The sequence below is a fragment of the Lytechinus pictus genome, chromosome 3 (assembly GCF_037042905.1).
Source record: "Lytechinus pictus isolate F3 Inbred chromosome 3, Lp3.0, whole genome shotgun sequence".
Lineage (NCBI taxonomy): Eukaryota > Metazoa > Echinodermata > Echinoidea > Temnopleuroida > Toxopneustidae > Lytechinus > Lytechinus pictus.
In genome coordinates, this window is record NC_087247.1 from 6,935,827 (window position 1) to 6,959,930 (window position 24,104).

Consider the following 24,104-nt stretch of genomic DNA (forward strand, 5'->3'; position numbering starts at 1 on the left):
CAATTTAGTGTTGAAATTATTGAAACGGCTGTATGATGCGACTAACGCATGCACGGCTGTAAGATGCGACTAACGCATAAACGACTGGAGCGCACGGCTACGCAAATACACAGTAAACGGCGCGCAAACACTGCTAAGTGCGCAGTTCCATTGCAAATGCATGTGAAAATAACGAGCGTACACGCTATTCTTCGATGTTATCGTTGACTTCCGGAAAAAAATGGCGGCTGATATCGGCTCGCGAAAGTGCCAGTTTTTAGTGAGGACATATTTTCACAATCCACGAACATCGGAAAAACCGTGAAAATTTCACTTTTTTAGACCACTTGTTTCCTAACTACGATGTTAAGAATCACCGATGGTGATATTTTTTATGCGAAATATGGTGATTTAGGTAAGAAGAAATCACTTTATTTGAAGTATTGCCCATGTCGCCGGATGATTTTGTAGTGTGGGAGTGAGTTAGAGAATGTGTAGTGTACATGTCTAGAGTGTGTTGGTGATTTCAGTGGTATATTGCTTGTCTGCTGGGCTGCGCTGAAGTAATGGCCGCACACCGACGCAGTTACACTAACTTTTAGATCTATCCCAACGCAATTTTAACATTGATCTGTACTTTATTTTCTAAAATAATTGTCAAATTTTCAAGGAAGAAAGGAGATTTTCAACTTTTGATCTCAATTTAGCCTTCGAAGTCAAACACCAAATCTACTTGCTTCGCTTGCCTAAACTCCCGGCGCCCGCCGAGTTGCTGCGCCTCAGCCTTCCCGTCTCGCCGGCGCACCGCAAGTGCTGTGGTGGGTGCGGGTCGGGCGCATGCAGCCGTTAGTTTCAGCTCCGTTTTTATCATGGTTGAAAATCTGCTGGCCCAACAAACACTTATCCATTGTAGTTTATGATAGAACCTTGTCCTCGGTCAGTAACCCCTGTGTGGTGAAATAAGATTGTCAATGTTTGGCTTATTTCCTCTTGACTTGATGCATGATTGCATTGATGATGTAGGTTGGATAAATAGATGTTTGATTTTTTGGCACATCAATTTTTAATAAAGTAGGGCTAACTTAAATCTAAATTTATCATAAAAAATATGCCCTGCTGGCCCAAAATTCAAATAAATTCTTGAAATAATTTTTTTTCTAATTGAAAAGAGAATCTGCATCAATATCTTTCCACCAATTAGAGGGCCTCACAAAAATATGCTTAAAATTAAAGTTTTTGAGAGATCTGGTGAACAAGAAAAATTATTCCTTACAGATTTAGATGAAAACAAATCACACCTGAATGAAATTAGGTGGGTTTTTGTCTCAAAAGTGATATTTTAAATACCTTTTCTAAATTTTTAATTGATAAATTAAGGTCGACTACATGTAGGTCATCCTCTGGTGTGGTAATGAAGGTAAATTTGCTTTAAAAGGTGTAGGGAAATGCTACTTTTACATGGTGTAAATGCAAAGAGTCCTTACCGTTGGAGCGGGCCGGACACCCGCTCGGTGCTGTCGTAGCTTTGATACTGATTTTTTATTATCAAAGGTTGGCAGGTATGATACAAACACTTATGTGGTCATTTTATTAAATTCTTTTCAAACTCATTTTAGATCATTACCACAACTGGCATTCATATTTAAGTTTTTCTCCTTCCTTCCTCCACTAGGCTGCATCTTGCCCTGAAAGCCTACCGTGAGCTCCTAGCAACGCTGAATGAGATGGTGGGTCCCCATAGTAGCCCAGAGTTAAAGGAGTCTGCCGATGCCATTCAAAGCAATGTCTTCTACGTCCTGGAGTACAGGGAAGTCTTCATCACCCTCCTCAAGAAATTCAATGAAGTCACATGCACAAGGTAGATTTATAACCAAACAATTGAAACCATGATGAGATGTTCAAAATTAATTTTGTTTTCAGTCTACCTAGCCTGCAGGTGTTCAGGTGACTATACGTACCTTCTCAAGAGTTGGAGCCACATCATTCATCATAGACAAAATGAGGGAGAATGCGAGAAAACCTTAATAAAAAAATGTAATGGGCTTTTATAGAGAAAATCGTTTAAAAATGCGGCGCAGATTTTTTGCAAGGTACTTCAGATGTATTTGTTGTTGACCACAATGTTGCAGTTTCTTACTGTCATAATTAGTTTGTCTGGTCTCTTTTTCTTTGTTTCATCTTAATGATGAGATTCATTTTTTTTGTCTCTGTAATACAATAGCCTATATTATACAAATGTTTAAGATTTATGAGTTTGATAGTACTGAGTATTACATGAGCGTGCAAGTTGAATGAGTCTATTCAATGATGCAAAGCAGAGTTGAATAGACTGCTTCAACTTGCACAGAATGTAATATTTGAAATGTCTAAATATTCTGATTTTCCCCTCTATTTACTGGTGTATTTCATCGTCTAATTATTTTGTTTATTTATTCTTTGATTCAATAATCCATCATTCATTATTTCAGGACTTACCTGAAAGACTTGATAGAGTCAGTTCACATCTTCATGAAGATGTTGGAAAAATACGGCAAGGGCAAGAAGACTCTTATTGTGCAGGTGAGGATACCATCGTGTCATGTCTGCTCATGTAACATTTATCTGTATTAGCCACTCCTCACCCAGAAATTAGAAGCAGTTAGTAACTCTGTTCAGCATTCAAAATCAAAATCACAGAATTGACTGCTTATTTGATGATAATTGCAATCCTTTGTTCAGACAGCAATGGCTAAATGATTTTTATCCAAGATTGAATTCCTTGAATTTTTTCCATATGTTGTACCTGTTTTTAATACTTGACTCTGTCTAGTCCTACAAATGCAAAGTTTTACACAAAAAGCCCCTTAAAAGTAGAAAAAAAAGGAACCTCATTGCTTTCTTTAATCGCTATGATTTTTGCTTAATTTCTTGTAATTCTCCTCTTCACCTACAGAAAAAGCTAAAGAAAAAATCCAAGCGCAGAAAACGTAAGTTTCTATAATTTTCTTTTCTATTTATTTTTTTCGTAATTTCTTTGCGGAATCCACACTCAACAAGCCCTGCTTTCTTTAACTTTTCACTTAAAAATGTGTTTAAAAGAATAAATTGATTTTAAGTCATAGATGTTATTATTAATATTCTAAAGATATTTTTTTCATTGTATCATTATTGATGAGTATGATCATCACACTGCTTTTATACCATAAATTTATCAATTCTTTTGTATTGTCATATTTTGTCTTTTATGGTTGTAATATAGTAAAAGATGTAAAGATTTTGTTTTATTGTTGAATTGAGTAAGTTGAAATGAAATTAAACAAAACTTGAAGCTGTGAACCTGATGTCCATTGTATTTTTCTGGTACAGGTCGACAGGCCCAGAGACCGGAAGAAAACCAGGCCAACGAAGAACAAAACCAGCTGACCCAGGTCTGGGATGACACCCTAGCAATGGAACTATCATCCATGCTTCAAGGAAGGGAGGATATCCCGGATGATGTTGTTCCCTTTGATGCTGCCTCAGAGATGCCGGTTGAAGAACAGAGGTAGGCCTATAGTACTTCAGACTAAAATTTGTTGTAATCTGACCGTCCTTGATGAAACCTGCAAACTTTTATTTTTTATTCAAATTTGACCACTCCCCCAACCCTAATTTTTCATCATTTTTTCTAAATATTTAAAAACAATTATAAGTACTGTGCGCCTGCCTGGCTCTATGATACAGAAGAGCCCATGTAGTCGTAGTCCGTCAAAAGTCAAAGATGCCAATTCGACCTTCATATGCTTTATTCAAGCTAACATCCACAGGCCAAGTCAAGGATACACGTCCCTTTCTTGGCTTGATAATACATTGAGATTTTTCATCAATTTGTGGTAAAAAAATAGTCATCTTCTGCATTCAACAGATCAGCCTCCACTCTTCTCAGAAAAGTATAATGAATATAATGAAAACTGTTTTGTATTTCTGTACCTTAGAGCCGACGCAATGGTCAGGATCCAGCAGAGTTTGAGGTCTGGTCGAGCAGGTGAAGGTCTTGCTCTCTTCAGAGCGGCAAGGTAAGATTCCACTTTCAATTGGTCCGATCATATTTATGGATGCATCATGAGTTATACAGTTATAGTGAAGATTAAATGAACACGAGGCACAGTGTTGGTAGAGTTGCTCTCACTCAATAGCAAAAAATAGTGTTAGTTCATGTCAGTGATGGTTTTATGACTGTCTTGACTGAAATTTGCTACGCTACAGACGTAGTATATCCCAGTAGATGATATTAGATTGCAAGAGAGCTACTTTCAATTCATACAGGGCATAATTACCTGAATGAAGTATTTTATTTGTCTGTATAGTTCACTGAGTAGATAAAATCGATCACAATAGCCAAGCCAGGGCTCGGCTGTATGACGAGGGATTATGACATACATACACACCTAAAATTTTGTCATTTTCCCATTTCGCCTCTCTTAAATTATCGATCCATGATATTAACATTCCTAGCTGATTGAACCCAAGTGCAAATGCGCATCAACAACAATCAATGTCACAATTGCTCAGCTATGAAGTACATTGCTTTTGATGAATATCTTGAAATCAAATGTACCAATTGAAAAACGTGCATATTAATCACTACTGAAAAAGTAGTTTGAAACTACACATTTTACATCCTAACTAATGATGTTGACTGGTATTAATCTTCATAAGATGCTGTATATTTTTCCCCCTCACTAGATTCATATTGCCTTCATCATGGCTTGATGCAGTATGAGATAAATTTGAGACATATGTGGTATCTCCCCCATGGCCAGAATATAATATTATATGAATATGGTTTAGCATGTTTTATTTGATATTTATCTGCTCTTATTGGACTTTGTTTCTAGGGAGGTGTGGCCTGATGGTGATGTGTTTGGAGCAGCGGACATAGAACCTGAAGATGAGTTCATGGCACTCAGAGAGATACACTTCACCAACCTTAATGGTAGCTATTACTTTTATGTAGTCATTCTACTTGACCTTGATATTATCTCACTTAGTAGGAACTATCTAATTAGTTTCATACAATTATAAAGCTAAACGTCTGTACTTGCACCAAACATTGATTTCTTGAGAAAATCATTAAAAATCATAAAGTGTTAACACATCTTGATGGATGTAAACCTGGTTCATTTACATCAACCTAACTCAATGAAATCATGAAACTATTGCTGAAAATTAATTGCGCTAAGGATCACCAACACAGAAAAGCATGTGTGGGACAGAGTGTTGTTGTCTGGAAAAAAAGCCGACACCAGGCTGGAAAGTCATGCTTATTTTGTCCGTTTGTCAGCAATTACATGATTTTTGCCAGAATCAGAAGGTGCATATTTTCATTTATACATACAAGCACTTGGGTGGTCATTTTATTAGATTCTGTTTTAACTCATTTTGAAATTGCTACCATGACTGGCATTTTTGTTTGACTACCTCCTTTACACATTTTCTGCATCTTATATTCTATATTTATACATATGATGGTGGGCCCCAAGTCTGCGCACCTAACAATTTGAGTTAAGATTTAACATGAATTTCTTCTTATTTCACAAAATCTTTTGGTTAATAGTGTTCCTTATATTATCAAGAGTAAGTGTACCAAATTTCTCATTAAAAAATGAAAGAAAATTATAAGATTTTCTTGAAAAACCTTTGGGCAGTCATTTTCAGATTGAAAAAAAAATGGTACCCCATGTCTGCGCACTCATTCACTTTGCACACGATTCGGGGATTTTGATGACAAAGGCTGCATTTTGAGGCTGTCACATGAAATGCCCTGAATTCATTATTTTTCCACCATTTTGAGTCGGATTTTTTAATGAATACCTGTCTATGGAATGCATGTGTAAAGTTCGTGCTCGTTGTGTATCTTCTTTTACTAGAATCTCATATTCATTTTTAGATTGTCATTTATTTTACGTTTTAATAAATACCACCTCTTTCAATTCTGTTTCAGTACAAACCCAAGCAGAACCAGACGTGGAAGAACAAGAAATTGAAGAAGAAGGTACAAGAGTTTGGCTCTTTTACATTGTTCATATTTGTGTGTGTACCATGGCAAGTGAGAGCAATAGGGCAATTCCATGAAATATGTACGTCCGACCCCCTCTTTGTGGGACCTTCATGAAATTTTCTGTCTCTTCATTCTGGTTCTTTTGACAGTCTGCAATGCTCTCAAATGACCATGACTCGGTCAGTTTATGAAGTGAAGTAAGACTTGAGAAAAATGGGGGTTGGACGTACAAAAAGGTTGATCATTTTATGAAATTGCCGAATAGGAAACTCAGGGAAGCGTTTCATGTGAAGTTTTGGAGTGACTTTCACTGATAGATGTTAGAAGCTACTGGATATCTTTGCATCTGATTGGCTCAGAGCAAATTAGTCAAATGAAAATCACAAATCACAAAATGCTTCATTCAATGCTCCCTTAATCTTATGGTTATGTCGGGCTAAAGCCGGGGTAATAATAATGATAAAATAGAATAGAATATTTTTAGATATATAAATGCCTATTATTCTTATTATGTCATTTATGACTTAATTATGTATTCAATCGTTTATGTAATTTTGTTTTTCTCTCTGAGAAGACACACTGCATCAATTCCATTTCAATTTAAGGTCAGACACCGCTTTTTAAGAAATCATTATCTAAACTGGCCATCAACTATCAGCTTTTTAAGAGAAAGTGATGTATTGCTTCACAGTCGTTATCACCACTATCTTAGGAAATTGTGTAAACAGACTCTTTATAGAGGCTCTTGCTCAAAGAAGGTTTGAAATATGTATTCTACTGCTTTTAATTAAGGTAGTTTCTTGATGAAATGTGCAGAACTTTTATTTCCATGCTGTATTGTATTATTGTTTTTGATCTAGATGAAGAAGACGAGATGGCTATGGAAGAACATTCATCAAGAGGGGAAGAGGAATTCAACTTCAAACTTTATGTCAACAAGTAAGATAACAGTACACCAAATTATTTTGCAATTCTCAGTCATACAAAACAAAGCATCAAGTTTGATGTGTGCTTAGAAAAAACACTTTAATTTGATGAATTGCAGCCATCGGGATATTCACTTTTGAACATTCAAGATTGACTGCAGTGTTGATGTATTATAAATGGCTATTGAAATCTTGACCATAATGAGAGTTTCGTACTGATTATGGATATTTCAACAGTATCATGAAAAATTGTTCACACTACCTTGGAGTGGACTTGTAATCACTTGACCTTGGTTTGGAAATAAGTTGATATGTCCGTGCCCCTTCATAAGTTTATTAGTCCTGATCAATCATTTTCCTCTGATTTGCTGAAAGGAATTAACGACCTTTAGTTGCCTAATCAATAACATTCATGTAGTAGTCGCACCAAAGAATGCAACTCCATACCAACTGATGTAATATCATAATAGATTTGATTGGTTGTGAGTCATTTTTTTGGTATGACTGCAGCATAATCATTAATCATCAGTTATAATCATCAAGTTGATTGCACTGTAATTGCTTAGAGGTTCGAGAGTGCTCTATCCAATTAATCCCTCCAACAACAAACTTTTTCACCTGATACCCCATTGATAGGTTCACACACCCGGACGTACTGAGAAACTACATCAAGCTGTTGATGAGTTTCCGTGGCAACCAAGAGTTCACCAATCACTGCATCGTCAAGCTCCTCCACAGAGTATCCCTTGAGGTGGACAAGATGGAGCTTCTCTTCCAGATCTCACTCTTCAGGATCTTCCATAAGATCCTGCAGGACCCGCTGGCTAAGACTGACCAGTTCAAGGTAAACACCGTATCCATATTGATTTGACAGAATCTCCTACTTTAGAGGAGGCGCGATAGCTCAGTCGGTAGAGCGGGGGACTCGTATTCCGGTGACCCGGGTTCGATTCCCACTTGGTGCGCTAGTGCCCTTTGGTAAGGCATTAATCGTCAGTACCAGGTCCTTCGAGAGGACCTTAAGCCGTCGGTCCTCTGGTTGCTTGCTTACAAGCATTCATGCTTTCTGAGCAATCAGGTAAAAAAATCACCACCAATCCAACATAACTTTAACACTGTACCCCTCGGAAGAACATTGTGTGGCTGCAATGGGCCATCCAGCCCACATGTGGAAAATAGATAAAGTAATAAAATGAAATAACAAATATGGACAAATCGATTCTCAATAAAGTTCCTGCAAATGGGTTTGCCTGCACAACTTTTGCCCCCCCCAAAAAAAAAAAAAAAAAAAACAATTATGATAAAGTTGTAGCATTTTGAAGTATGTGTGTTCATATTTCACCTTTTTAAAATTTATATTCAACTACACCACCATTCATAAAATGTAGCTTTGTTTAGACAGTTTATATATTTTGATATCATCTTTTTTTTTCAGGAAATGACAAAGTTTGCTCAGTTTGTTGTGGGTCGTTTCTTCAAGGCATTGCCCACCAAACCCAAGCTGGTGGTCGAGCTTCTCTTCTGGAAGGACGCCAGGAGTATCTATGAGATCCAGGAAGGCTACGGAGCAGAACAACCAAAGTAAGTTTGGCTGACTGCGGTAGACCTGGCAGTGTTGGTAGTAGAGGCGATGATTGTAAGAGTTGTTGCAAAGAAGAGCGTCGTAGATGTGGTGATGGCAGAGTTGATATTGGTGGTAGTCATTGTGAAAGTTTGGAAGTAAACCAGATGGTGGGTGGTGGTAGTGGTTTTGATGGTAGTAAACAGGGCAACGGAGAAGGTGGTGATGCAGTAGTGGTTGCGTAGATAGTTTTAGGAGGAAAGGAGGTCTTGATTTTAGTGGAGGTAATTGTGGTGGTGGTAGTGGCTGCATTTTTTATGGTAGTGGTGGTAGTTGTAATTATTAGGATGATAGATGGATTTAGTTATGGCGGAGGAGGTATCAAGATCGGTGATGATGATGATGACGACGGTGATGATGATGATGACGACGGTGATGATGATGATGACGATGGTGATGATGATGATGGTAATGATGGTGATGGTGATGATAAGGATGATGATGGTAATGATGATGATGATGATGATGATGATGATGATGATGATGATGATGGTGATGATGATGAGTGGTGATGATGATGATGATGGTGATAGTGATGATGATGATGATGATGGTGATAGTGATAATGATGGTGAAGATGATGATGATGGTGATGGTCATGAGGAGGAGGAGGATGATGATGATGGCGGAGATGTTTGTTGTGTTTGAAGTAATGGTGGAATATTGGTTGTTGCAATGGTGGCTGTGATATTGACGGTACCAAGAGAAGTTGGTGATAGTGTTGAAGTAATTGTTAAGAACATTTCATCAATATATTGAGCATTCACTTTACATCACGGTATTTTTCTGTCTGATTTTTTGCCCAAAATTATAGCCTTATTGTGTCCATAACACAATTTACAAGTGCATTGCCCATTTCTCTCTATTTTCTCTGAATGTAGGAAGGGCAAATCAAGTTTTTGGAATGAAGAAGAGGAGGCGGAGCTGGCAGGTCTTTATGAGCAGTATCGAGATGTAGATGGAGGAGGTAAGAAAAAGAACAAATTCGAAAATAGTTATAGATATACAGTACATGAATCTGAATGGTAGTGTACTCTTTTGTTTTATGTAAGTTATCATGTCACATTGCCTTATCCTTTTTCCTCTACAATCCGTTAGTCTAACAGAAAAAAAATGAAATGTTCCCTGGCAGTCTCGCCTGCATTACATAGTTAGATATAGCAGCAGTGTCAATTTTGTGGAGGTGAAGTATCAACCCACTTAGATTAGGTGTACAAAGAGTGAGGAGAAAATCTGGTGAAGTTTGAAGTTCCGTCAATCATGAGATGTGCATACTGTTCCTGCTTTGCCAACATTATTTGCAGTCTGAAAAAAAAATGGTCTCAAAGAACTCTTTACGTTTCCAATGTTACCATATGTATAAGAAACCTTATCCTTTCAGATAAGATAATTTTCACAATTCTATTTTTGTAAGACCAAAACCCTATTATAGCTTATTACAGAGAACCTTGCCTGGAAGCTTACCGCCAGTTCCAAGGCTGGATGGGGTATGTGAAAGTAACTTTGTCATAAAAAACACGTTTTTGATGGAATTCCTTCTTTTTATGATTTAGAACGAGATGTAGTTGATCTGATCATGGAAAATCTGATTAATGATACCAGAAGCAGAAGACAGGTACGTGATGATTGGAAATTTGAAAAATTACTGAATTACTACACCAGGACCAATTGCATAATAGTTACTATTACGGTAACTTTGCCGTCTCAATGGTAATTACCATGGTAACAATGCTCATCAGCCAATTGAAATCAAGGATTCCATGAAAGATACCATTAGATGGCAAAGTTACCATGATGGTAAATATTATGCAACAGGCCCAGATAACTGTTTCATGAACATTGTCAGCACTGAGAAATTAATCTTTGTCCTACATTTACCATAGCATACCTGCCATTACTCTGACCCCATTTGTTCTTATAATAATATATGCAATTTGTTAGGTGCCATATCAATCTGGTAAGAGACGCTCAAGGCGCACAAGTGAAGGGGGGGGGGGCAAACAAAAATTACAAGTAACAGAACATCATTGATATAATGAGTTATAAACTGCCAAAGTCATAATTTCAGAGCATTACAAATTATCATATTAACTTCATTTTATGAAGGACCCACTTTTGCGGCGTTAGATGTACACTTTTTTGGGAATTGTCCATTTGTTTTAAAAAACAGTCTAATTTCAAAAGTTATAGCTAAATTTTGTCTTCCTCTCCTCTCTTTAAATCGCCTTAGAGAAGTGGAATGAAAAAAGAAAGTGTTCCATATTGATTCCAATTATTTTATTCGGAAAGAATCGGTCCAGATTCAAAGGTCTGCCTGCAATATTTCTTTTTTCTTTTTCATTAGATCATAGCACAGCTTATTAGACAAGAATTGATAGAGAGTGCCAAGATGCTGAGGAAGCCCAAAGTGTAAGTGTTGTTTTCATGATAAGAACAATGGTACAAGCAAGACTTCTGAAATACTTGAAGGAATTTTCTGGCACCATCTATGTAGAAAAAAAATATATTCGGAGGGGCACTATTGTTATTATTACCCGGCCTGAGGATTTTAAGACTGAAATCGACAAATTCAATTTGATTCTGGTTGATCTGAGTAAAAACATGGTATTGTTTATTTGGTCATTTAATTATGCTATATCAATTTTTGTATATTATTGTGAGATAACTTTCTGAAAAGTTGTGGGCTCCTCTACAAGAGTTGGCTACAAACCCTGACACTCTAAGATCATCATATTGTTAAAAATATATTAATCAAATTTATTTAGTCAATTGCAGCCCCCAATATTTTGAACATCAAACTTAAAAGAAATCGCCAAATTCTTAGTACTTGCAATTTTGAGAAACACTTAAAAACTTATTTAGTCTTCTTTCTGTATGTTAATGTTACTATTATGGTGATCAATGTAAAAGCATTCAATACAAAAAGTTCTTGAGTACTATAACTATTAGAGATGCTGCCTATCATTGTAAATATTTTATAGGTCCTTCTATTTTATTTTAAAATATAATTCTTTGACCTGTACTGAGATAATATTTACCTTCAAAATGACCTGATATTGTTTTTATAATTTTTTTTTAGATTAAAGAGCGCATGGCGTGAGGAGCTCGAGCTGGAGTTGAGGACACTCTTTGATCAATACAAAGATTCTAATGGTATGTATCCATGGGGACTGTTTCACTAAGGATCAAGAGTGACTTTGCATCGCACTTCAATCCGAAGTTGCATGCAGTTATAACACGTAACCACAGTGCTTTTATTATACTCAGGATTGTAACAATAGTAGAATGTATCTAGGGGATTGTTTCACAAAGTGTAAGGATTGACTTTAAATCAAAGTTAAAGTCAAAGCCCATCGCTTAATATGCGGTTTCTTTAAAACGCTACATAGCAAACAGAAAGGAATTAGACGTGGAAACTTTCCGGTTTGATGTACCATCTTCCAGGCTTGATGTGTACAAGAAATCCACCCCTGCACAATAACGTTGTAGAACAGGATTCCCAGCCCATGAGGGAAAATTATTTTTCTTTTTTACAGTCAAGGAAATATTTATAAAAAATTCCTCAAATCAAGGAAAATGCCTCAAATGAGAGAAAAACAGAATTCTGATCAGCCCAAAAGTCGAAAGCACGGTAATCAGTCAAAATCTGTTTTATTTTGTTGCATATCAAAGTAACATCCATTGAATGACTGGTTATTGTGGTGCTAATTAGTTTTACACTATTATTTTTATACTTAAAATACATATAATTCACTGCAACAACTTAGAAAACATGCGAAACTGGGAATAAATGGGTTTTAAATAATCATCAGGGAATTTTATAAAATTCATCAGTGAAAAATCAGGGGATTTTGTTTTCTTGAAAAGCTGGTAACCCTGTTAAGAATAACCTTCACTCTACCCTGGTATGTCAAACTGACCCAGCTCAATTCAAACCTGTAATCCTAAAACCCCTACAAGTACCAAATGAGAAGATTCTTTTGACAATCCTCCAACTCCTTTCTTTTCCTTCTGCAGACATCGTTGGTAACATCATACAGAACATGAGTGAGCCTAAATCTAAGCAAGCAGTCGCCAAGAAGATCCTAGACTTGGGCCTGGTCCAGGATCGATCACAGCTTTACAAGAAGCGTGCAAGAAAGGCCGACGGTGGAGGTACCAAGAGGAGGCGCAGGAGACGCAGACATGGAGACGACGACGAGGTGTGGAAGACAAATATATTTCAGGGACTCGGTTTTATAATTATAAGGGGAGCAATAAAAAGCTCTCCTAGAACTTTTAAGGAGAGCGGTAGAGGAGCACTTCAAAAAGCTCTTCTTCAACGTACAAGGGGAGCTTTTTGCCCAATTAACAAAATGGATGGAGGAAATGTATGTACTATAAAATTACAATCAACAACCAAAGGAAGTATTTATAATTGTTTTACAATGTATTGTAATTAGATTGTGTGTTGTAAAACCTGTTTTAGTTAGGTTTTGACTTGGCTAAAAGTTAAGTCACTGACAATTTTTTTTTTTTTTTTCGGGGGCTTCATTTTAATTTTTTTGTCAAATTTCGGGGGCTCTTTTTAAATGCTACTTTTTTGTATTTTGAGGAATACCTGTTCACTTATTAAGGAATTATTACTTTTTGTTTAATATTAAATATTGTATGATTTTTAAAGTTATTTATCATGTTTAGAATCTTGGATGTGGGTGTGTGTGGATGGGTGGGTGTGTGTGGGTGTGTGCGTGTGTGTGTGACTGTGAGTTGGACTTGGATATATAAATGAATTCAATATCTAATTTCTACTCCATTTATTCCAGTACAATACCCTAGTCAGCCATGTACATGTAATAAAGGCCCATCACATACCCTAACTTTTCCTAAGGCTAAAGTTCTTTGAAAACGCAGATCTCCATGAAAATTTAATTTCTCTATGGGGGAGTCTAAATTTGGTGAGAATGTATTCATTAAGAACTTAAATATACATGACAATGAAGAAATCATCAAACTTTATTGGCAGTTTTGAATAATATTCCTGAAATGTAAACTCTGTCTGAAACAGAAAATCACCATCATTGAGGCCTTTACTGAGCGAATTGTCCCCCAGAGCTCTGGCAGAGAGACAGAGCTCCAACTGGCTAGCTAGTAAAAGCGCCAATGCGTGAGCCTGCCGCCGTCCTTGTTAAAAAAGATGGAGCTTTGTTTGATGATTTATTGTCTGATATAATACCTCATCCCCTAGAAAAAGAAAACAAATGATTTTTTAGTTATAATTGATAAATTAGATAACTTATTTTGGAAGTTAATAAGCTGTATTGAAAAGCAAAGCCGAATGACAACTCACCAATGCTAGGTTACTAGACTCTGGGATTTATTTCCTGTGTAATTCGAATTATTTTATCACAGAATTGTGATATCTGTAAGGGAAACATGTGCATTCGAAATGGCACACGGTGGTAGTCATAATGGATCCCTATACATGCAACTCTTTCCCGACCGTTGCGTTGATTTTTTTTTCCATACCTGGTACCATGTGTATGGAAATACGTGGTACAGAAAAAATAACGCAACTTCGGAATTTGAAACTGCGCTACTCGCTACTTTTAAGGCTTATTCGTGATTTTGAGTGTGGATTTTGGATGGTTTTTAAATGGTAAGCGGAGCTCGAGCATATGGCACTAGTGGGCGGTTGAGTTGTTATCACTCGGCAATAATTTCGGGGGCGACATTCAGATTTTATGTCGCCCCCGAAAGCATGATTTTGGGTGATTTCGAGGGCGACTTTAGGCATTTTCGCGCAGGTCAGCTATCGCGAGGCGCGCTATAAATCGCGCTACCAAAAATGGATTAAGGCGCGCATGTAGCGCGCGATCGCTCTCGCGCGCCTTAAAATCGAGTCCCTGATATTTCATACATTTTATTCAAACTAGATTGCACAATTTGATAAAACGGTCTTTAAAGGGAACAATACCCCCCCCCCCCTAGATCATTTGTAACGTCATCGATTGCAACATTTTATATGATATTTGAAGTACACACATGATTTCAATGTCATATAAAATGTTGCAATTGCAAGCTATGATAAAATTCTTTTATCATAGCTTTTTAATTTTATCCCCAAAATAATTAGCATGGCATGATTTAGGGGTCGAAAACGCAGCCCCACTAGCATTAACGATTTATGCTGGCGAAAAAAGGCCAGCATAAATAGATAATAACAAGACCAGGATACAGTGAAAAGGTTAGAGGTTAGGCATGTTGTATAGTCTTGTGTTGTACATGACTGTATGATGATGTCATGATGTTGGTTACATGTGTCACTGTATCCTGGCCTTGTGCGCTCGGCTGCCTCCAACCAAGGCCTAGGCGAATCTCCCTTATATACCTGTCCAGAGTATATGTGGTTTTTTCATGGTTAGTAAAAGTTGACCACGTCTTGCCAGGCTTGCCATCAGGCCATGAATATTGATCAGTTATTTGAATGATATATGACCCTTGCCCTATCAGGCCCTATTCTTCAGGCTTACATGCATATTCAGATCTTTACAGTCAGAAAGCTTTTGTTATAACCTATTCATTGATCACAGGTGAATGGAATACCCTGTTACTAGGTCCACGAGAAAGCAGCATTCACTGATTGAATGGTGGCTAGTCCTTTTATGTGAACCTGTGATATTTGCACCACAATGGTTCTGTACACCATTGTCTTGACTACATTACAATGACATGTGGTTTTGTCACAATAGTGCACGCTGAAATGTCAATGGTATTGAAAGAAAATGGTTCAGTAATGTTTGTGATTTGAATCAACCATTGCTGATGGAATCCTGAATTGAACATCAGTAATCTGGCCAATGTTGGGCCATTTACTTTGCATATTCTGATTGTATTCTTAATTGAACCTTTCATATCTTGGCATGGTAATCGGAATTCCCCACCTGACTGTACTGTGGCCTGTGGGGCCAGCAAGCCATGCAAGAGTAAACTCACAATTTGATAATAATTTCATGTATAGACCATTTGTATCTGTCATGATTATGTTGTCATTTGTGATACACAGTATTCACTTTGCCTGGAGTACATACAGTGCGTCCCACAAAAAAGGAAACCCATTTTCAGAGATCAATTATTGAATATGTTTTTACTATAAATTTGATCATACTCATGGCAAGAGTGGAATCTCATTTCTAATTTGAAATCAACAGAAACATGGTTGAACCTGTTACGTTTACATTACAATGGTTGATAAATGTGCACCATTATATTGACTTCATTATTCTTGGTGTTGGGTTTGTCACAGGAGTGCACACATGCACAATGAAATATCAATGGTATTGAAAGAAAGTGGTACTGCTTAAAGGCTTTCAATGACAGCTACAATCTTTGTCTCACTTGAATAGCAGCATCAAAGATTTCTAAGGCCCATAAGATACAGCCTTTCGTTGAATCCATATATTTAAAATAAGTTTTCTAACTTTGAATCAAATTAATAGGTATCCCTGTTTAATTTACTGCAATTCAGACTGCTTTTAATGATTAAATGGGTACCCGGTAGGATGCGAAAGATATTTTATGTTTGATTTTGCCAGCGCCATAATGAGGCTGCGATGAATGCAAGGAATGCTCCCCAGGGAGTGGAAATTGTGCACTTTTCGTGCGGGATTGAAATGAATCCAATGACCGGGGTAATAATATGCTGTAACGCGCTTTGAGCCATTCTGGGAAAAGCGATTTATAAAAAATTGGCTATTATTATTAATTTACATATTCCAATTTTGTTTTGCTTTTCAGGATGTTCCTGAAGAAGATGATGTGTATGCTGAAGGTTTACAAGGTGAGAAATTATCTGATTTTACATAATTTGGGCAATTACCACACTCCATCTTCCTGGTTTTCCCGATATTATTCATGGAATTGCACCAATTCTCTACTCACATTGATTCTATTGTGGTGGCTACACCAGATAATTGAGCCATTCTCACAGAACAGAAGAGTTTTATACCCTTTCTCACCATCAGGATTTTGGTATTCAGGTCAAGCATTATAGAGGTTTGACTATATGAAGATTGAAAGTGAATTGTTCTTTTTGTGATTTTAATGTAGTGAAAGAAGAGAGGGAGAAAAATGGAAGAAAGAAAAGTATAAAAATCTATAAACCCTATTATTCAGAGAAAAAATTACGCCTTCGGGTCATCTCGACCCCCCCTGTATCAAAATATCCTTTGGCGCCCCTAGAATGTAACTCATTCCCTCCTCTCATTACAGAATTCCCGGATGAGGACTTACTACCTACTACTGATGATAGTAGCAGTGATGATGATAAAGAGGAGAGTGAGGAGGAAGGAGAAGAGGATGATGAAGATCAAGAAGTGCCTCTAGAAGATATCATCACAAAGCTTCAGAGGAAAGGTAGGTGTAAGAATGAGAACTTGTCATTGATATAATTCTTGTTCGTATGGTGATATTCAGTTGGGTGGGTACTGGAATACTGAATACTGGAATCCAAAAATGGAGAGAAGAGGCCAAAATCAGATTCAAGAAATCATAAACATGTTTGAGACAATTCAACTAAATTTCTTTTTAAATTTGAGTTCTGGATGATTATCTTGCCAGTAAACTGTTATAAATGTTTGCATATACAGTAGAACCTCTCTTATCTGGACACATTGGGACGAGTACCAATCTGCGTGTATTTAATATTGGGTCTCCCAGATCCGGATAAATCCCTTATCCGGATCTGGGAGACCCAATATTAAATACACGCAGCTGCCTCCCCATTGCATGGTAGCTATACGTAATCTATTGTAGTGGGCGGCGTACACAGACAGTATTTCACTGCTGTCAGTGCAAACCATAGACGATTTTTTAGAAAAATGAAATTGATCGGTTTCCAAAACTGCTAATTTACCTGCTGAATGATTGAGGACATTTAGCATACCTCAGAAGAAAAAGAATGACTCGATGAAACTAAGTTTGAAAATTTGATCATTGCAGCTTTGCAAAGTCATCCATTGTTATACTGAGTGTAATGCAAGACGAGGCCTGATCGTGCGAGACATGTGTTGGTTTTTTTTCCTGATATAAAAAAAAAGAGAACATGATAAAATGGTTTCGCTGTGACCTGATTTTTCCATTGAAAGTTCTTACGGTGATTCAGGCAAGATGTTTTCATAAAAAAATAGTGCGGTTGTAGGTAGACTATATTGGAAAATGTATGTTATCAAAGTGAGTTTGCATAGGAATTTTGATTTGAATTTGAAATCTCATTTCCCCACAGTGTGCATCCGGATAAGGGGAGGCTGGACTGTATACAGTTTTCATAACCATAAAGTGTACTATATGGGTATAATGAATGCAAAACAATATATTAATTGTATGGGACAAACTAGGATCCAAATAATTTGCTGGGACTGTTCTAGAATGAGATTTGAATCCTAATGACAATCATAACCCTCATTAGTTGCAGAATGTTGCGCAGAATTTATATGTCTATGTGGGCCTGATGTACTCAACCACACTTACAGTGTATGAAATTCCACCCTGATATCTTTTCCTTGTAGGGTTGACTGAACAGATCCGATGGATCCAGGAAGGTTTGAGGAGGACAGCAGAAGACAGAGAAGAAAGTGGTAAAAACTTGTTTTTTAAATCCAACTTTCACTCTAATATTCTAGGCTAGGGAACTAGCAAGTTACTGTATGCTTCCAAACAATCATTGCTTCAATGACCAAAGTAATCAGACATGTATTTTAATTGGACAATGGACAAAGTTTGTAGGATTCAAATGTCCCAAACATATTTACACGGTGGGGTTAAAATGATAGACATATATTCACACTGTCAATCATTAAAGATTTCTTGGATTAGGAGAATTGTAAACAGATCAATCTTTTGTATATGACATATATGGGTAGTCACTACTTTCGAGAATTATCAAAACAGACCTATAACTCTTTCTGGAGTGAAATGTTTTTTGCTTATAGTAATTTCTTAACCATCTATTATAATAATCATGTCAATATACCTTCACATCCTTTATGGAATAATAACATAAAAATAGGCAATTTGCCAATATATATGAAGAAATGGAGTGAAAGGGGTATACGTTTCATTAATGATATTTTGGATGAAGGAGGGCATTTTTTATCTTTCAAAGATTTTCAGGATCTTTATGATGTCCAGTCAAATTTTCTTTTTTATCATTCACTGTGTGCTGCTATCAAGGAAGCCTACAAAAGGTCCACTTTCAATAGAATCCCCCAACCATTAATTCCAGATGTGCTATCATTTATTACTAAACATAAAAAAGGATGCTCGCATATTTATTCCATTCTATTGAAACGACGAAAAACAGAAAACAAAAGCTTTCTTAAATGGAAGTGCATATTTGATCTGAACGATAAAAGGTGGGAATCCTATTGCTCATTGGGTTTTCAGTGTACCATTGATGTAACATTGCGTTGGTTTCAATATAAGGTTGTGCAACGTATATTATTTACAAATGATTTGCTTTTCAAATTGAAATTAGTTTCAGTAAACAAATGCACCTTCTGCCGAAAAGAAATCGAAACGGTTTTGCATCTATACTCGGAGTGCAGGCATGTTAATCACATTTGGAAAGAGTTAGAGGTTTGGATTAGGACCAAAACCAGTGAGACTCTACACTTTTCAGATGAAAATAAAATATTCGGATTTATTGGAAAAAACAATTGTGCACTTAATTGTATTTTTATTATAGTAAGAAAAACTGTATATGATTGTAAAATAAACAATACAATTCCTCTTTTCAGTATCATTAAATCCTCAATAATCAATTATTATCAAAATGAGAAATACATTGCCCAACTTAATTTCAAACAACGCAGATTTGACAAAAGATGGTTTCGGTTGAAAAATCTTTTTACTGTTTGACTTCAACATGTAAAATTATTTTGTTATACTTGTCAGTTCATTGTTTATATCAGTGATTGTATTATTCATTGTGCTCTGTACCTATTGATTTTTGATTGCCAATAAAATCCCTGTGGAGGGGAAAAAGATTATTAAAAAAAAAAAAAAAATTTAATTGACTTATCCTCTAGTACAGAAGCCTATATATACAGTGAGGGGACAGTCCCTGTGGCAAGTTTATCCAATTTTTAATAGGACTGAGAAGTGTAATGATAAATACATTGTCATGGAAATTTTTGTTTTTGTGTTTATAATCTTAGGAGATAACCAGGCCATTCCAATTGTTCCATTGTCCGAAGAAAGCGGTACTGCCATGAGGAACAAATCTTTTCAGAAGTTCTTGAAGAAAATAGGTCTCTCAGAACCAAGATCACATGAGGTAAACAAAATTTGAAGTGTTACCTAAAGAAGAATGTAGCGTTTATTCTAAGATGAAAAGATAATGCTAATACGTCATAATTTTTGTCTCGCCTGCATAGCAGAGCGAGATCTTCTGATGGTAGCGGCGTCGTCAACATCATAACTTAGAAAGAATATGGGCAGAGTTCATGAAACTTGGACATAATGGTTATCAATTATCATCTATATAGAGCGTTTTAGCGATGCATTAAAAACGCGTATATTGGTCTCGAATTGCCCGTTGAGTATCAGAGCGTATCCCTACAAAGGACCGAAATCCAACGAATATTCCATAGGCTCCTGTACAAAATTTGCTAATGAATGCAAGACCATATTCAACAGTCTAGTGCGTATGCGCAAATGTGTGAAATATACAACGCGTACAACAATGAAAGCATTGTGGTGCGCAGCATAGAGCACAGTGGCACTCACTGACGTCATAATGATAATAATTATATTGGATGGCTTATTTTCATGGAATACCAGAAATATTTCACTTGTTAGGGCCAATATTCCACTCATCTCCGATTCATGTTTGTCATATTTGCCCAAAATCTTGGAATATTTTCTGGTATTCTATTCCGAGCCATCCAATATAATTACTGAAAATTTTAGGTCACATGTCATTTAGGTTCAATGAATTTTGGCCATGTTTAGGGTATTTGTTCATTTCCATCATAACTTTGAAAGTTTAGTGATCTGGTTCATGAAACTTGGAGATAAGAGTAATAAAATATCACTGAACATTCTTTGTGAGTTTCAGGTCACATGATTATGGTCAATGAACTTTGGCCTTGTTGGGGGTATTTGTTTAATTGCCATCATAACTTTGAAAGTCTTTGTTCACATGATCAAGGTCAAATGTCATTTAGGGTCAATGAACATAGTTTTTTATCAACATATGAATGGTGTTTTTTGTAAATGATTATTCTATATTCGTTTTCAAAGTCAGCACTGCTGCTTTATTGAGTCGCTTAATGCAATTATGAAAGGACTTCCGACAGCAAATCAAAATTGAGGAAACTTCTGCTGATGAAATGCTGTACTGACTATTGAAAAAAAAAGTAAACATGATTGAGAAAAGTCAAAGATCGTTGCATGAACCCTGCTTTCATTATTGCCCTCAGCCATTCTAATGCATGATTTCTATAGCTCGAAACAGTAGCTTATAACCTGTCAATTGGTGATTTAACGTTCAGTGTTAATGTCTAAAGCACAATTCTGATTGCCTTCCACAGGCCAATTACATTTTTGATAATTCAAGACCAGTTTCGGTGCTGAGCTGATATAAAATCAACCTAACACCAAACTTGAAATCACCCATCTATTGATAATACTGGTGTAATTGATATTGCAGGAAGTATATTGGCGCATGCCTGGGGATTTGTCTGCTTCTACCCTGCGAGAGATGGCAGACTCCATCGAACCCAAAGAAGGCGTCGAGGTGTTACCCGCAGAATCCAAGAAGAGCAGCAAGAAGTCCAACGCCCGCTACCAGATGCTGAAGCAGATGGCACTCTCCAAACGCCAGGAGAAGGAAGGGAAGCAGTCGGTACGCCAGAAGCGCAGAGAGGCTCGGCAGTCGACACAAGAACCGGAGAATGAAAAGAGTCTTGCCGATCTGTATGATGCCGAGACTGATGTTAGTGGAGAGGAAGAGGAGGAGGAGACAGGTAAAGCTGCCGGAGGTCAGAGGTCAAGGATAAAGAGGTCACTACCCAGTGACTCCAGCGATGACAGGTCAGTTTATTTTTACTGTACTGTATTTTTACTTTTACCATAACATAGTCGGAGCTGAATATCTATTAGTCCAGGATAGGCCCCATAGAAAATTGACCAAACCTTGTTTTTTTATATATACAATATTTTATTATGGTTTCTTGTCAATTCGAGGGTGCTGATTACGAATCTGGATGATGCCACTTGTGTAACCTTGAGCATTTTCCGCAAATTGGCAAAATCCAATATGGCCGCCAAATTATGCAAATTACCCATGAAAATCATAAAATTGTCCGCACATTGGCCGTGAAATGCATGGAATTGTGTGGCAGGAGTGAAACACAATCTTAAAACATAATTTTTGACAAAATATTTATTTTCCTGATATTCAAAATGGCCGCCATAGGCCATTGTATACTTTACTATGTACAATATGAATAGGTAAAACTAATTTTCACAAAAATGAGCACTTACCTGCAAAAATCGCGATGTATGAACGAAGAAATATATGCAAATCATCATTAACAACGTCATATATGGGAACATTGCTGTATTTTGATATCTAAAATAGCCGCCACTGGCCCAAAGAGTATTATGTACAATGGCAATGGCCGGGCCAAAAAAAATGACAAGATTGAGCACTAAAATGCATATCATATAGATAAACAAGTGGAATACTGACTAAAACATAATTGTTAATATGCCATTTATGTGATAAATGCTGTATTTTTAAATTCAAAATGGCCGCCATAGCCCCTATATTCATCATGTACAATGCAAATGGAGAAACTAATTTTCACACGAGTAAGAAACATAAAATGCATGTAATTGTGATCTACGAGTAAAATATTGTCTGACATGTTTTATAGCAAGACATAACATTTATTTTGTCATGCATGAGATAAATAATGTATTATGAAATTCAAAATGGCCCCTATAGGCCCTAACATTATTATCTACAATGTGAATTGGGACATATTTTGTAAGAATTTGGATTTGCTTGACTATGACATCCATAATTGTAATCCTGTTGTATGAGTAAAATGTTGTTTGAAAACGTTTTTTTTTTTTAAGTTATCACATTCCTTCTTCAATATAGGTGATAAATACTGTATTTTGACATTAAAAAAAACCTCTACAAGCCCTAACTAAATTATGTAACATGCGAACAGAGAAACTAATTTTCACAAGAGTGCGAATCATAAAATGCATATAACTGTGATGTACGAGTAAAGATATTGTCTTAAACATTATTTCTATCTATATAATCACATATTGGTCGTGGACATGGTGGAGGTAATAAATGCTGTACTTTGAAATCCAAAATGGCTGCCATAGGTCCTAAAAGTATTATGTACATTGTAACATGGGACATATCATTTTGACAGAATTCGGCTTTGCTTGACTCTAAATATTGCATATAATTGTGAATTGTGATGTAAGGGTGAATTATTGTCTAAAATAATGGTTTCTAAAGAGATATATCATAATGTTGTGTAATTGAGGTGATAAATGCTGCATATTTGAATTATAAATGGCCACCAGAGGCACTTATCCTATAATATACAATTTGGGTGGAGACAAATAATGTTCACAAAAAGGGCATATGGCAGCCATTTTGAATGTTGAAATGCAGTATTTATCACCTAAATTACATAAGATATGATATATTTTGTTATAAATCATGCTCTCAGACAATATTCCACTCATACATCACCATTTGACCAGGCAAAGCCAATTTCCGTTGAAATGATTTGTTCCCATTCATATTGTGCATAATACCTAACTGGCAGAATAAATGATATATCTTAATAGAAATTATGCTTTCAGACAATAATGTCGATGTCGATGGCGGCCATTTTTAGACAGTATCCAATTAATATATATGCATTTTAGATATCAAAATACAGCAATGTTCCCATATATGACATAATAAATGATATATCTTGTTAGTAATGATGATTTGCATATATTACTTCGTTCATACATCGCGATTTATTGCAGTTTAGTGCTCATTTTTGTGAAAATTAGTTTTCCCTATTCATATTGTACATAATAGAGTATACAAAGGCATATGGCGGCCATTTTGAATATCGGGAAAATAAATATTTTGTCAAAAAAAAATTTTTCAGAGAGTATTTCACTCCTGCCACACAATTTAATGCATTTGATAGCCAATGTGCGGACAATTTTATGATTTTCATGGGTAATTTGCATATTTTGGCGGCCATATTGGATTTTGCCAATTTGCGGAAAATGCTCAAGGTTACACGAGTGGCATCATTCAGATTCGTGATCAGCACCCTCGAATTGACAAGAAACCATAAAAAAATATTGTATATATAAAAAAACAAGGTTGTGGCTCTTCTATCCTGGACTATATCATTTTATAGAGCTTGTGAAATATCAAGATTTATCTCTTGACTCGTCGTAATTTGGTCTGGGTTAGCGTACTAATTAGACACTTGAGAAACTTCTAAATTTATAGAAATGAGACTGAAAACTT

General features: G+C 36.3%; 1 protein-coding gene across 1 annotated transcript in view; it reads left to right on the forward strand.

The window, feature by feature from the left end:
• LOC129257917 (protein timeless homolog) overlaps positions 1 to 24,104 on the forward strand; it is a 45,376-nt gene that overhangs the window by 17,266 nt on the left and 4,006 nt on the right. Inside the window, exons 11-30 of the mRNA XM_064096238.1 lie at positions 1,652 to 1,837; positions 2,448 to 2,538; positions 2,912 to 2,945; positions 3,325 to 3,502; positions 3,933 to 4,013; positions 4,836 to 4,933; positions 5,942 to 5,992; positions 6,859 to 6,937; positions 7,561 to 7,768; positions 8,360 to 8,505; positions 9,427 to 9,512; positions 10,099 to 10,160; positions 10,890 to 10,954; positions 11,625 to 11,698; positions 12,563 to 12,747; positions 16,322 to 16,364; positions 16,796 to 16,939; positions 18,091 to 18,159; positions 19,741 to 19,859; positions 21,237 to 21,619. Of these exons, the coding sequence (XP_063952308.1) occupies positions 1,652 to 1,837; positions 2,448 to 2,538; positions 2,912 to 2,945; positions 3,325 to 3,502; positions 3,933 to 4,013; positions 4,836 to 4,933; positions 5,942 to 5,992; positions 6,859 to 6,937; positions 7,561 to 7,768; positions 8,360 to 8,505; positions 9,427 to 9,512; positions 10,099 to 10,160; positions 10,890 to 10,954; positions 11,625 to 11,698; positions 12,563 to 12,747; positions 16,322 to 16,364; positions 16,796 to 16,939; positions 18,091 to 18,159; positions 19,741 to 19,859; positions 21,237 to 21,619 (2,382 nt within the window). The remainder of the gene's footprint in view (positions 1 to 1,651; positions 1,838 to 2,447; positions 2,539 to 2,911; positions 2,946 to 3,324; positions 3,503 to 3,932; positions 4,014 to 4,835; positions 4,934 to 5,941; positions 5,993 to 6,858; positions 6,938 to 7,560; positions 7,769 to 8,359; positions 8,506 to 9,426; positions 9,513 to 10,098; positions 10,161 to 10,889; positions 10,955 to 11,624; positions 11,699 to 12,562; positions 12,748 to 16,321; positions 16,365 to 16,795; positions 16,940 to 18,090; positions 18,160 to 19,740; positions 19,860 to 21,236; positions 21,620 to 24,104) is intronic.